Source organism: Periophthalmus magnuspinnatus, chromosome 3 (assembly GCF_009829125.3).
Source record: "Periophthalmus magnuspinnatus isolate fPerMag1 chromosome 3, fPerMag1.2.pri, whole genome shotgun sequence".
NCBI classification, from domain to species: domain Eukaryota; kingdom Metazoa; phylum Chordata; class Actinopteri; order Gobiiformes; family Gobiidae; genus Periophthalmus; species Periophthalmus magnuspinnatus.
In genome coordinates this window covers 30,534,343-30,547,060 of record NC_047128.1, presented here as the reverse complement: position 1 = coordinate 30,547,060, position 12,718 = coordinate 30,534,343, and the positions used below count along the sequence as shown (strand labels likewise).

At 37.2% G+C, this 12,718-nt stretch overlaps 2 protein-coding genes across 9 annotated transcripts; both read right to left on the bottom strand.

The window, feature by feature from the left end:
* Window positions 1-56: 56 nt before the first annotated feature.
* Window positions 57-3,218, bottom strand: mns1 (meiosis-specific nuclear structural 1). The gene is made up of 10 exons (XM_055221010.1): window positions 3,075-3,218; window positions 2,725-2,934; window positions 2,534-2,661; window positions 2,355-2,457; window positions 1,999-2,228; window positions 1,136-1,352; window positions 948-1,055; window positions 617-874; window positions 346-471; window positions 57-285 (listed from the first exon to the last, which is right to left on the bottom strand). The coding sequence occupies exons 1-10, from the start codon at window positions 3,075-3,077 to the stop codon at window positions 175-177; spliced, it is 1,494 nt and encodes a 497-aa protein (XP_055076985.1). The 5' UTR covers window positions 3,078-3,218; the 3' UTR covers window positions 57-174.
* A 316-nt stretch (window positions 3,219-3,534) lies between these two features.
* znf280d (zinc finger protein 280D) lies at window positions 3,535-12,219 on the bottom strand. Of its 8 annotated transcripts, none has more exons than XM_055220969.1 (17): window positions 12,046-12,219; window positions 11,479-11,603; window positions 11,202-11,395; window positions 11,030-11,114; window positions 10,252-10,428; window positions 10,016-10,122; window positions 9,712-9,902; window positions 6,248-6,405; window positions 6,065-6,165; window positions 5,843-5,989; window positions 5,457-5,591; window positions 5,049-5,275; window positions 4,752-4,892; window positions 4,597-4,662; window positions 4,402-4,514; window positions 4,298-4,319; window positions 3,535-4,193 (listed from the first exon to the last, which is right to left on the bottom strand). In XM_055220969.1, exons 2-17 carry the CDS (start codon window positions 11,594-11,596, stop codon window positions 4,172-4,174), a joined length of 2,004 nt encoding a protein of 667 aa, XP_055076944.1. In that variant the 5' UTR covers window positions 11,597-11,603; window positions 12,046-12,219; the 3' UTR covers window positions 3,535-4,171. The 8 variants fall into 8 exon arrangements, with proteins under 8 accessions (XP_055076944.1, XP_055076941.1, XP_055076945.1 ...); XM_055220966.1 differs by having other exon boundaries at window positions 3,535-4,183; window positions 12,046-12,212; XM_055220970.1 differs by lacking the exon at window positions 10,252-10,428 and having other exon boundaries at window positions 3,535-4,183; window positions 12,046-12,212.
* Window positions 12,220-12,718: the final 499 nt, after the last annotated feature.

Below are 12,718 nucleotides of genomic sequence, written 5' to 3'. Positions count from 1 at the left end.
GTATTAAATCTGGATTACATCTATCAAGTTTCATTGAACTGCAGTTTTTGACAAATATTAAAGAGGTTTATGATAAATAATAAAATATTTTCTTTAAGACTCTATGACAGTGGATAAAGGTCTTTTGTATCTGTTTACTGTAGCCTTTAACTGCCCCCTAGTGGCAATAAGGCGTTAGTCATGATGCTCCCATCCATCTTCAGAAAAGATATCAGCCTGCTCCCTTTGAAAGTTTTTTCTGAAGTCTTCATCTAAATGCTGTAGGTCATCCACACGAAGCAAGCCCTGGAAATGACAAATTATTACTATTGTTGCAATAACATAAAATAATTAAGTTGTTAATACCTTAGGTAGGTAACCAAGTAGTTGTTTTGCATGTTGTTTAAGGAGTTTTTGTCTCTCTTCTTCAATGATTTTCATGCGCAATGCCTCCCTCTCCTCCTCAAGGGCCTTTTCTTTTGCTGCAAGCTCCTAAAAAAGACAAAACAGAATGTCTTAGTTTCTCCTCTTATTTAAGCATTAATAGTTTCTCTTCTTATTTATGCATTGACACTTAAGTGTTTTGTGTAACAGCAATCAATACAAAATTTGTCTGCATCTTTCTGTTGTACTGTACCTTATCGGCCTCATGCTGCCGTCTGCGTTCGTCTATGAGTTTCTCCACCTCACGTTTATGTTCTAGCTGCTTCATACGTCGTTTCTGAGCATTCATCTGCTCTATTCGATCATCTTCTGCGAACTTGGCCAGCATCATTTTTCTGAAAGCTTCTTCTTCTTCTCTCTCTGCCTGCCTTTGCATTTCTTTGAAAGCCATTTGCTGCTGACAAGTCTTCTGCATCATCAACCGCTGACGAATCTTCTTTTCCATTTCCTCCTGTGAGAAACAAATATAGCAGAATCAGAATAAGAATACCTTTCCCACATTTAACTTTTATAAAATAACTTACAATATCTCTCAGTCTGTTAGCCTCTTCCTGCTCCTCCAAGTAAAGCTCTTGACGCACTCGCTCCATGTCTTCTCGTTGCTGTCGTTCTTCATCTATCTTCTCAGACAACTAAAAAAAAAAAAGATCAGTCCCAAAAAGTGTTCACAGTGTTATTTGAGTAACTTTTAGGAACATAAAAACTTGTGTACTAGTTTGTGAAGTTTCTCCTTTGCTTCTTCCCGTTCTTTATTCATGGCCTTTTGGTTTGCCTCCTTCTGCTGCTGGCGCCTTGCATACTCCAGAATTCGCCTGTTCTCTTCGTCCATCTGCTCCTGCTCCATGCGTCTCCATTCAGCCTGCTGTCTCTTGAACTCTTCAATGTGCTGTTGAGTGGCTTTGACCTTCTCCAACTTCAGCTGTCTTTCCCTATAAATTTGTTTGAAAATGTGTCTTTTAGGTTGCATGTAACTTCTACATTTTTAATGACCTTTTGGATTTTACAAATGACGAAAAACAAATGCAAATATTTTGGCTACTTCAGATTGGCAATGCTGATACCCTCTTGTTATTGCTATACAGCCCTACAAAGAGAAAATAGCTTTTAAGTGTATGGACCTCCTCTGTGTAGGTCAGAGAAGGGCCATTAATATTAGTGTATTCATGTGGCGTCTTATAATGAGTACATTTTTATCAATCACAATCATTCCTAACTTGACCTCTGATTTCCAAACTGTGTAGTTTTAGTACTGTGAGGTGATCTTTCACCACCAACAATACTTTTGTGTGGCTATACATGTCAAAGTTTTAAGGTTGTATTATGTCTCATTTCAGTGTTGGATTAAAAAAAACAAAACAAAAACTGTATGCCATGATCAGACCCTCTTGGTGAAATGACAGAAGAGTGCATGTTAAAATTATGTCAATAAAGCCATTTAACTTTGAAATAAAAACAGATGATAAAAGTTGGGTTTGAATCTTAACTCAATTATAAGTTACTGGAGGTTTCCTTGGTTAACCAGTATAATGACTGCAAGGTCAATGCTGTCACATTTGTATATATTTAAATACTTACATCTGATCCTCCTCATAAATCTTCCTAATAATCTCGTCAACCAAAAGCTTTTCTTTGAGAAACTCCTCATAAGCCTTTTGTTTCTTGTGCTCTCGTTCCAAGAGCTGCTCATCCAAATCTTGTTGATAACGCAGCAGCTCCTCCTGCCTTCTCTTTTGCAGCTTTTGCTCCTCAAGACTAGCCTGCTCTTCTTCCCTTTTCATCTTACGTGCAAAGTCTGCTTCAGATCGCTTAAGAAAAGTAGAATATGAAGAAAAACAATTACGATGTATTATGTACAAACAATACAGGGTATTCACTTGATATTATGCCTTAAGTCGCTCCAAAACTTATGATAAACAGAATAGGGGGCTTACCATTGTCTCATATCTCATGGCTTCTTGCTCAGCTATTTGTGCAGCTCTCTCCTTGTTCAGGTATGCAGACCTTAATTTTGACTCAAGTTCCTTGAGCTCCGTGCTAAATGTAAGAAACAAGAATAACACTTGTTCAGTACTGCTACTAAGCATAACAAAGCTGTGTCCGGTAAGAATACCTGTTCTCTTTAATATGCTGGCGAATTTTTTTTTCTCTTTGCTTTTCATAGTTGATGCGTGCAAGCTCTTTTGCAATTCTTTCCTCCTGTTGTGCCTGGATTTGTCTATTTATTTTCTCTTCATCTGTCTACATTAGAAGTTCGTTAGTCATTTCTCTATTTCAGACAAACACTAAAGAAGTTAACTTTACCTTTAAAATGGCGCTTTCCATTTGTCTTTCCTTGTGCTCCTGCTGCACCTGACGCAGGTGCCTTCGCCTCTCAAAGCTCTCCTCGTCCCGCAGACTCGCCTGCAGTCTGCGGTCTTTGTCCACACGCATTGCCGCCTCCTGTCGTTGCTGCTCTTGTTGCTGCAAATTTATAAGCCGCTGCTCGTTGTAAAACCAAGCTGCGTTGCGACTCTGAAAACACAGTCAAAATCAAAAAGAGAGCAAACTCTGACAAACACAGTAACTTAACGCTGATATTCGTTAACGCTAGCATAGCGGTTAGCCAAAAGTTCGTTCCGGCGAACCTAACAATTAGATTAGATTTTACTGACCATTTCTGCAATAATATCCCTCTATGCAGTGTCTCAAATTATTTTTTACAAACTGAAAACTTCGGGTTTGTCAAAGGAATCCTGAGTTTGACCCAAAGAGACGTCTAACAACACGTCTGTAGTTCTGAGGCGTCGAGTTGCCATGGGAAACCGTGAGTAGCCAATAAAAAAAAAAAGAAAAGACAAGATGTCAATGACGCCAGTTCCTGTTTCTGCTCTTTAAGTTAATATTTACAACTTATACTTTTTGTACTCTAAAACCTCACACATAAATTGTGGCGAGAAAGAAAAAAACATTCTCACATATACAATGTATTTCAACAAAGATAAAACAAAAAGTTCATGAAAAAAATGGGTTTGTCAAAAGAAACTTTTGACTCAAAGACACTGACGATTTGGCATTGTGTTGCAATGACAAATGCTGTATTGCTAAAATCCAATATAAACGCAGGATGCTAATGATGATTCATTTCAGTCGTTTATTGGAGTAAGAAAACACTTCCACCATGCTTCATTTTTAAAGTTACAGCTTTCAATGTACACCATTTAAATAGTTAACATAAACATGAATTGCTACTGAAATAGATAACATTAAATGTAAAATATATATCTATCTATATTTAAAAACAACAATAAAAAACATGTAAACTAGAATAGGAATCAAAGAAAGAGTGATTAATTGTTTGGAAGAATTGAATATTTTGTAAAGATTATAAAGGTGATTGCTTAAATAAAAAATTGTAATGATGAATATGAATGTAATAATACCAACAGGTACAGTAACATCAAACCAAACCCCTATCATAATCATGTTATCTGCCTGCTTAAAAGTGTCTCAATAAGTCATTGTTTCACTTTAATCTGAAAGTACTTCAGGTACTTCATTGGATGCCTCTAGAAGAAGTGGCTTTTATGAATCTTCGGTAATAATTTCTGAAAGTCCATTTTCCTGTTCACAGTCTGTCGAGGTTGATTTCACTGAAGGTTGTAGCTGATCAATGTTAGTGTAATTAGCAGTTGTGACACCTGTGATAGAAAGAGTCTCGTCCTGGTCGTCGGGCATCTCCGTCATTGTTGATTTCAAGTCCTCAGCTTGTTCAATGGGAAGACTGGAAAATACTGTTATTCTTATAAAAAATGATTAAAAAAACATGACAACTACTAACTACTGCCATGTCATTCATCACAATACAATTTGAAAGTTGGGTAAGTGTTTTACTTACTCTTGATCATTGGTAGTGATATCTGCCCAAACAAGAATCATATATTAGTAGCAGAAATACAGACATAACTAGTAAACACCAACTGTGGACAAGGGAAAAACTACCTTTGTCTTGAATAACTTTGCATCTGTGATTAGGCCTCTTTGTTAAATGTTTGGTCATTCGGTTTCCACCAGATGTATCCATAAGATCACATTTGAGACAGAGAAGAGTTAATCTGTAAATTTAAAAAAACAGCATTATTTTCCCAAACTGTGCTTTAACAATTATAACATTGTAAATAATGAAAAATTACTTACTTTAATGAGGAAGAATATTTTCCATTTTCTTTTGAAAATCGACTCTTGCTAATTGTACTGTGAAATCTTGAAAAAAGGACAAATGGTCAGTCTTAATTTAAAACAATGGTTAAAACAATGTTATATAGAGAAACATTAGTAGTAGAAGAAGTTACCTTATCATGTGATTTCCAATAGATTTCTTGCAATTTGTCTTGTATTTGCAAGCACCACAATGTAATAACATTGGAAAATGTGAAAAGAAGTCCAAAATACTGCCATTGCATTCAATGCATATGTATCGTTTTCCACTCGGTCTAAAAAAAATTGCACATTATTTAGGGAGGCATCCAATATGGTAAAATAAACAATGAATTTGTTAATGGCCAAGTAGCATCCCTCTAGAAGCTTGCATAACATTTCAATTACAGTAATATAATATAATATAGACAATGAATTGCTCTTTCACCCACCTGAAATTCTTAAGTGCCAAGTTATGTTTGGAGGTTCCACGTTTTTGTTTTTTTTTAGATGCATTTGATTTACCAGGTCCAGAGTTTCCCAACTGTGACTTCTGAACATTAGGGGACTTTGTTGGTTTGGTGGTTTGTGGCGTATCTGACGTAACAATTAAGCCAAATGGAGTATGCCAGCTCGGTGTTAGAGAGGGTTTTCCAGTTAACGATGCTCGAATTGTCACCTAACCCACAAGAAAGCACATCTCTTACATCTCTAAACACAGCAGCTAAAATATATATAATATATATGTGTGACAAAATAGATAGAAACATGAGGTGTATGTGTGTGTGTGTGTGTGTGTGTATATGTATGTATGTACACACACACATTTTATATACATTTTATAAACACATATTTTATACCTTTGTTCCAGGAGGAAGACCTTCCAGAGCTTCTGGCTTTCTAAATGTCTTGTGAACTTGAGTACGATGTTCTACTTTTTCTTTAAATGAAAGAAAATTAAGTCTGCATTTTCCACAACGAAAAATTCCTTTTTTCTATTAACAAAAGAAAAGAGTATTATGTCACTAAAGGCTAACCACACAATGCTTCATTATAAATATAGCACTATAAATAAAATCTATTGTTAGAACTGCAATCGTTAAATGTGTCTAATGGGCAAATGAAAAGCAGGCCATTGTAAACTTTGGTATTGTGTAAAGTACCCGCAGAAAAGTGACTAAAATTGGACCAATAACACACAGTGCTCTGGGTTGCATCCTTTTAACCTCTTTTTACAGTTACATACCTGATGCTTCATATAGTGTTGCATATAAATGTGGCCGCTTTTAACAACTTTGAGACAAAAGGGACAGAGAAGGTCCTTTGTATTTGCATGTGCATCTCTGAAATGCGTTTCCACATCTGAGAAGAAGGATGACCTAAAATTGCACACCTATGGAACAGGATGTTAGAAATATTCAGTAACTGCCTTTACATGACAACAGAAAATGAGAAGTAGATGACCAACCTGGCATACATAAGGCATTTCCCCTGGTTTGTGATTATTTTTCATGTGGTCCAGGAGAACCTGTTCTGACTCAAAGGCCAACTCACAAATCTTGCAATTGGCTGAAAATAAAACAAAAACAATTCTGAATTATAGTGCCTTCTAAAAGCCATGCGGATAACTGGGAAAAATAAGTTCTTGTACTTGTAGAGTCGATTGAGCTGTGAGCACTCTCAATGTGGCACTGTAGCTGGAACGGAGTCAAGTACTGTCTGTAGCAATGATGACAGGTTGTATGGCTTTCAAAGCTTTCACTGTTTTGCTTTTCTAGCTCCAGGTGGTGCTTCATATGGTTCATAAACCTACAAGAGATGAACGCACACAGATGCAATTTAACCACTAAAAGAAAGCATATGTTTGCAGTGGGACACAACCTCAAAAGTAAAGTACGGCATCATGAAATTATAGGCGCAAAATAGTTAGCCTACCAAGTAAACCATGATAATTTAGTTACCAAAATATAAATAAAAATGTTATGCTCTGCATTTGTTTAATTAGTACATCAAGAACACAATTGCACTTTTAAATTGTTGTTATTGTGCCATCAATGTAGTAGGGCAACACAACAATTGGGCTAATTAATTCAAACCTTTTTTTTCTTTCACAGGTCAAGGTTAACTACAAAACAATGTACAACACATATGATCTTAATCTACATTATGAGCAGAATAAATTAAACTTAAATTTAAATTCAAACTACTGTTATTTACCATCAACAGTGAATGAAAGTATGTATTCATGACCACATACATACAGCAATTTCAGGCTAATTCCCAACAGGCTTTAAAAGATAAATTCATTCATTTTTGCACCTCACTTTCTAAGCATGTATAATGGCTGTTATAATATCTGCAATTACAAATAGATTTTGGTTTTGCCTAATGATGTAGTGCTCTGCGGTTGCATTAAGCACCTCCACAGGTACCTGCCATTGGTGCCCTGATGAGGCATGGCCCATTTTTCAGCTTGTACATTGTGCTACCTCAGCTCCCCTAATAGAAATTTTTATGTGGATGAACCATGACCTCGGCAGTGAGAGTGTGGTTGTGGTACAAATGTGTTTCCCCATTAAAAGCAGCTTACAGATGCTTTTTTTGCAACGCGCTGAAGCAAAGTTATTTAATCAAAGGAGCAGTTCTTACGCCACCTAAACTAGCAGTCATTTTTCATCTTTAGGCCCCTGAGAGAAAATGGTATGATGCCATCATTTATCTTCGAAGAAAACAGCAGTAAGAAGGAAGACATGCTTTTATTGGCACCCCACATGCTTCATTTTCAGCCCTAGAATGTGAATGAATGAATGAATTTGAATTACTGAATGACAGCTTTTGTTTGAAAAGCCTAAATACATTTCCCATTAATATCGAACTGGTAAGTCTAATTAAAAAGACACAAACAGGCGGAAAACTTGATTGCAAGAAAATGTGTTGTTTCTAACGAGACATTAAAATGTACAGTTGAAACCAGATGTTTACATACAGTGTATAAAAAGACACATACGCTTTTTTTCTCACTGTCTGACACGAAATTTTACTAAACCCTTCCTGTTTTAGGTGATTTAGGACTACCAAAATTATTTTGCATTTGATGAATGCCAGAATAATGAGAGAAGGACTTTTTTAGACAATGTTTCATTACTTTTTTCAGAGTTAGAAGTTTACATACATTTCATTAGTATTTGCTACCATTGCCTTTAAACTGTATGACTTTGGTCAAATGTTTTGGATATCCTTCCATGAGCTTGGCAATATGCTCGGGTCATTGTCCATTTGGAAGACCCATTTGCGCCCAAGCTTTAACTTCCTGGCTGATATCTTGAGGTGTTCTTCAGTATTTCTACATAATGTTCTTTCCTCATGATGGCATCTATTTTGTCAAGTGCAGCAGTCTGTCATGCAACAAAACAACCCCACATGTTGTTGCCACCCCTGTATTTCAGTCTTGGGATGGTGTTCTCTGGCTTGCAAGCTTCCCCCTTCTTTCGTGCAAATTTTACAATGCACATTATGGCCAAACAGTAAAATTTTTGTTTCGTCAGACCACAGGACATGTCTCCAAAAATTAAGGTATTTGTCCTCATGTGCATTTGCAAACTGTAACCTGTCGTTTTTTAAGTTTCTTTTGGAGTAATGAATTTTTCCTGGCAGAGTGGCCTTTCAGCCATGTCGGTACAGTACTCGTTTCTCTGTGGATAATGGTAAACTCTTACCAGCTTCAGCCAGCATCTTCACAAGGTCTTTTGCTTTTGTTCTTGGGTGATGTGCACATTTCTGACCGTTTATTCCCTTCATCTCTGGGACACAGAACCAATCTCCTTCTTGAGTAGTATGAGGGCTGGATGTTCCCATGGTGTTTATATTTGCATATAATTGTTTGAACAGATGAAAGGATGAACCAGACTTGTGCAAGTCCACAATTCTCTTCCTGATATCGTGGCTGATTTCTTTTGACTTTCCCATTATGTTACACAAAGAAGCAGTGTGTTTCAGGTGTGCCTTCAAATATGTCCACAGTTGTGTCTCTAACTCAAATGTTGTCAATAAACCTATCATCATCATCTGGGTTTTCCCAAATTGTTTAAATGCATAGTAATCTTACTGTATGTAAACTTCTGAATTTGAAGAAAGTAATTAAGAAATTGTCTTAAAAAATACAAATAATTTTTGTAATCCTAATTTACTGAAAACAGGAAACGTCAAGAGGAACCAGCAGAGGTGGCTCAGGCATCTGTTCCGGATGCCTCCTGGACACCTCCTTAGATAGGTTTTCCGGACATGTCCCACCAGAAGAGGTTCCGGGAAAGAGCCACGACAAGCTGGAGGGACTATGTCTCTCGACTGGCTTGGGAATGCCTTGGGGTCCCACCGGAGGAGCTGGAGGACGTGTCTGGGGTGAGGGAAGTCTGGGAGTCCCTGCTTAGACTGCTGGCTCCGGGACCCGGCTTCGGATAATCGGAAGAAAATGGATGGATGGATGGATGGAGGAAATTTTAGTCTGAGTTCATGTCAGACAGTGAGGAAAAAAAACAATGTCTTATTTATATGTTGTATGTAAACGTCTGGTTTCAACTGGCACCACTCCGGTAGTACCAATATGCAGCAGTGAAAATTATAGTAATACAACATACATTTGGACTTACTGACTCTTCAGTATAATTGGCTGTCAAAGACTAAGCTCTTTTCCAATACTATTCAAAGACGTGTAGTCTGGGATCGGGTCCTACCAAAGTACCAATGCGGGTGAGGATTAACCAATCAGAAATGCACGAGCTGTTTGTCAAAACAAACATGGCAGCTTATGAGTAACAAAGGAAAAATGGGAGGAATCTCCTCACTAGGCACAATGAGTGCAAAAGTGGCACAAAAGTGGCTGTTAGTTATTAGAAATGTAGTCTGCTTTCCTTGCTGCAGTATGTTACATCAAGCACTGTGTAAATTTGTTTGACAAAGCTATACAAATAAGGCTTTTCATATTAATAAATACTGAATAATGACACTACTGTCACACCAATGAGTAGGCATTGCTTGCAACTACATAATAATAATAATAAGAATAGTAATAATATGAATAAGAATGAATAATCTACTCCATATTGTTGAAGGACATACCTAATGTTATTCTTGAGCACTTTCAAGCAGCTTTGGCACTTGAAGGTGACTGCCCTTTCAGTCTCTGGTGTATAGCCATCTCCTTCAAATTTGCCGTAGTAGAACTCTCCAACCAGCATTATGCGCTTACCATCACCAAACTGCTGCAGTGCAAGTGCTACACCTTCATCAATAACTGTTGGTTTACAATTCTGAAACAGGAAAATATCAAATATACAGATGAAATGTATTGCGACAATTGTCCTGAAAACCTTGATTAATGAGTTGCTTAAACTTCAAATAATTTGCTTCATAATTAACTTACCCTCATATGACTTTTAAGTCCATTTTCATCGAAAAAGATACTTTTGCAGTGTGTGCATGTATGTTTAGACAACCCATTTTCTGTAACATCGCTTGACATTGGAGATCCTTTGAATAAAAATTTTGAAAACATTATAAAGAACAACGGTTTCAAAACTAAAATCAAAAAACAAATGGAGAATTTAAGAATTATTTCTATGTTTGTGGTTACAATGGCGCCATCAGTAAGTAACCTACTCATTAGTGGCAAAGATCTGTTGGCCTGCTTGACTTGCATCTGAGTGGGTCTGTTGACAGTTGGACCCTGGACATTTGACAGCGTCACAATGTTATTGCTAATTTGTTGGCCTGTAGGCCTATGGACTACACCGTGTATCAAAGTTGGGGAAATTTGTTGAAATGCTTGTGGTTGGGCTGAAAAAAAACCAAAAAAAAAAAAACCATGAATATACTTATACACATGCATGTTGACTTTCTATGTTTTTGGCAACATTAGAGTAACTTGCATTCATTTCCTGGAGAGGAAGGCAAGTCGCCGTAAAGTCATCAGTGTGACTCACATAGATGTTCGGATTCAGTGCTTTGTTGGGACATTACATTGAGTTACATACATTTTCTGGAGACTGATCTTGATCTCAACTATAATTATTAATTGCCTAACCTCAAAGCAACACGAACAACTTTTGGGAGGTGACACGTCACCTGAGTGATTCTAAGGAAGACCGAGACCTTAACCGTAGTTAATTATGTGCCTAACATTGGCTAAAATTAACGCATATCTCAACATTGATCTAATACTGAAAGATTTACTTGACTTGATTTTAGGTACGCACAAAGGTGACTCTGTATACTGATTTCTGTCCCCACAATTTTATTCCTGTGCACAGACACCACACAGCCACACCCACACACACTGAACCACAAATGTTCAGGTTACTGTGTGAATGCTACCACAGCAGCAGAGATAATGGTCTAAAAATGTGCTATTGTTTGTTTTTAAGACAAAATGGATTACCTGATACAAATGTAAATGAAGTGCCAGGAGTCCCAAGGGAGGTGACAAAATTACTGTTTGCAATTTGTGGAGTTACTATAAAGCCCTGAAAAATATGGTACATATTGTTATATATAATGCAACACGCCCACAAAGATAAAGATATGTTGTTTTAAAGTGACTTTTTTTTTACCTGGTTATTGACAATAATGGGCTGCGGTGAAATAGCTGGCACAGCAGGTACTGAGGGGGGTCCTACTACACTGATAGGCAGCAATGATGACGGACCAGTGGAAGGTTGAGGATTGGACTGTCTAATAACTGTTTTTTCTTCAGATTTCCATTGTATGATCATTGGTTTAGAATCTCTCTCCCTTTGGTCTTCAGCTGTCAAATCAAGACATTATTTTCACTTAAACTGCCAGATCAGTGAAATAATTTTCTAGAGGCTGAAGTGTTTTAATACATACACACTACTCCTACAAATATGGGTTCATCATCATCTTCTTCAGTCAGATTTATCTGCGGGAAGGACTTCTGCCATGGCTCCAGCTCCTCCTCCACACACTCCATTTCAAGCTCAGACATTATGAACCTGCAGCAAATAAAAGCTTCTATAAAAACAAAAAAAAAACAAGTGGAACCACAAAATTGACAAAAGTATGAGTTAAAGTAGAACACAAAACAATCACTGAAACAACAGCTTCTAAATGGCATAAATATTCCCTTGTATCGTAGGTACTATTTTTAGCCATGTGTAGCAAGCATACACAGCTTTTGCGTAAGAATAGGTTTCCTGCTAGCTAGCTTAGCATAACATTACTGTCTGATGTGTAATTTATATGATCTCTGCCCACACACTGTTTATCTTACAATAATGATACTCAACAGAGTCATATATACACCAATATAACAAATTAAATCGTTTGACGTTTTTCTGCCCCAAAGCGAAAACTACATTAGCTTATGGTGCTAGCAAGGAGGAGGAGGGACCGGACAAAAGAAGGATGCAGCCAACTAATATCTATTAAACTAACCGACAAATCGGTGATATTATCCAACCCGATTTACTCAAATCTCCCAAGAGACAGGGCAATGGGACAGTCTTTGCAAAACAAGCCCAGGACTAAAAGCAGCAGCTTAGGTCTGGGGAAGAGAGAAATGACTCCGTACTGGCCGTGGCGGAAAACTCTCATCTGCCCGAACCAATCAGAAGACCCGCTCTGTGTTTACTTCCGCCTGGTGTGAATCGCACTTCCGGGACTAGGTGCTTTGGACATGAAAACTCTCAAATTAAAGCTAAAGAAGAACAGCTCATTATATTAAATCGGACAAAAAATAAAAAAATAAAGTTGCCTGAACTCTTCCTCCCATTTTGACCCTAATAACCTCTAACCTCCAGTATCTCTAGATAGGCTCTAGACAGCTTAACCCCCCCTTAAAACGCCAATAGATTTTTTTTTTTTTCCATTTGCCAACAATCTGATGGAAGGGAGCTATCAAGCTCCTGGGCATGTTAAACATAAAGTGCAAGGTATATTTTGAGTAAAACCAACCATCCTGATAAGAATCAGGATCAGATTGTTCATCAAATTCATAACAATAATAATATTACATTTTACAACATTTTAATAACGAAATCTAATTTTAGCCTATAGCTTATTGACTTCATATTTTATTTAAGCTACATTACAAATGTGGCAATGTAAA

Coding starts and splice junctions, on each gene's coding strand:
- mns1 (XM_055221010.1), bottom strand. Junction 2,229..2,354: donor CCATGAGATATGAGACAATG/GTAAGCCCCCTA, acceptor ACTTTTCTTAAG/CGATCTGAAGCAGACTTTGC. Junction 1,353..1,998: donor ATTTATGAGGAGGATCAGAT/GTAAGTATTTAA, acceptor ACAAATTTATAG/GGAAAGACAGCTGAAGTTGG.
- znf280d (XM_055220965.1), bottom strand. CDS start 11,596: ATGTCTGAGCTTGAAATGGAGTGTGTGGAGGAGGAGCTGGAGCCATGG. Junction 6,166..6,247: donor CAGCTCAATCGACTCTACAA/GTACAAGAACTT, acceptor TTTTATTTTCAG/CCAATTGCAAGATTTGTGAG. Junction 5,990..6,064: donor AAATGCCTTATGTATGCCAG/GTTGGTCATCTA, acceptor CCTGTTCCATAG/GTGTGCAATTTTAGGTCATC.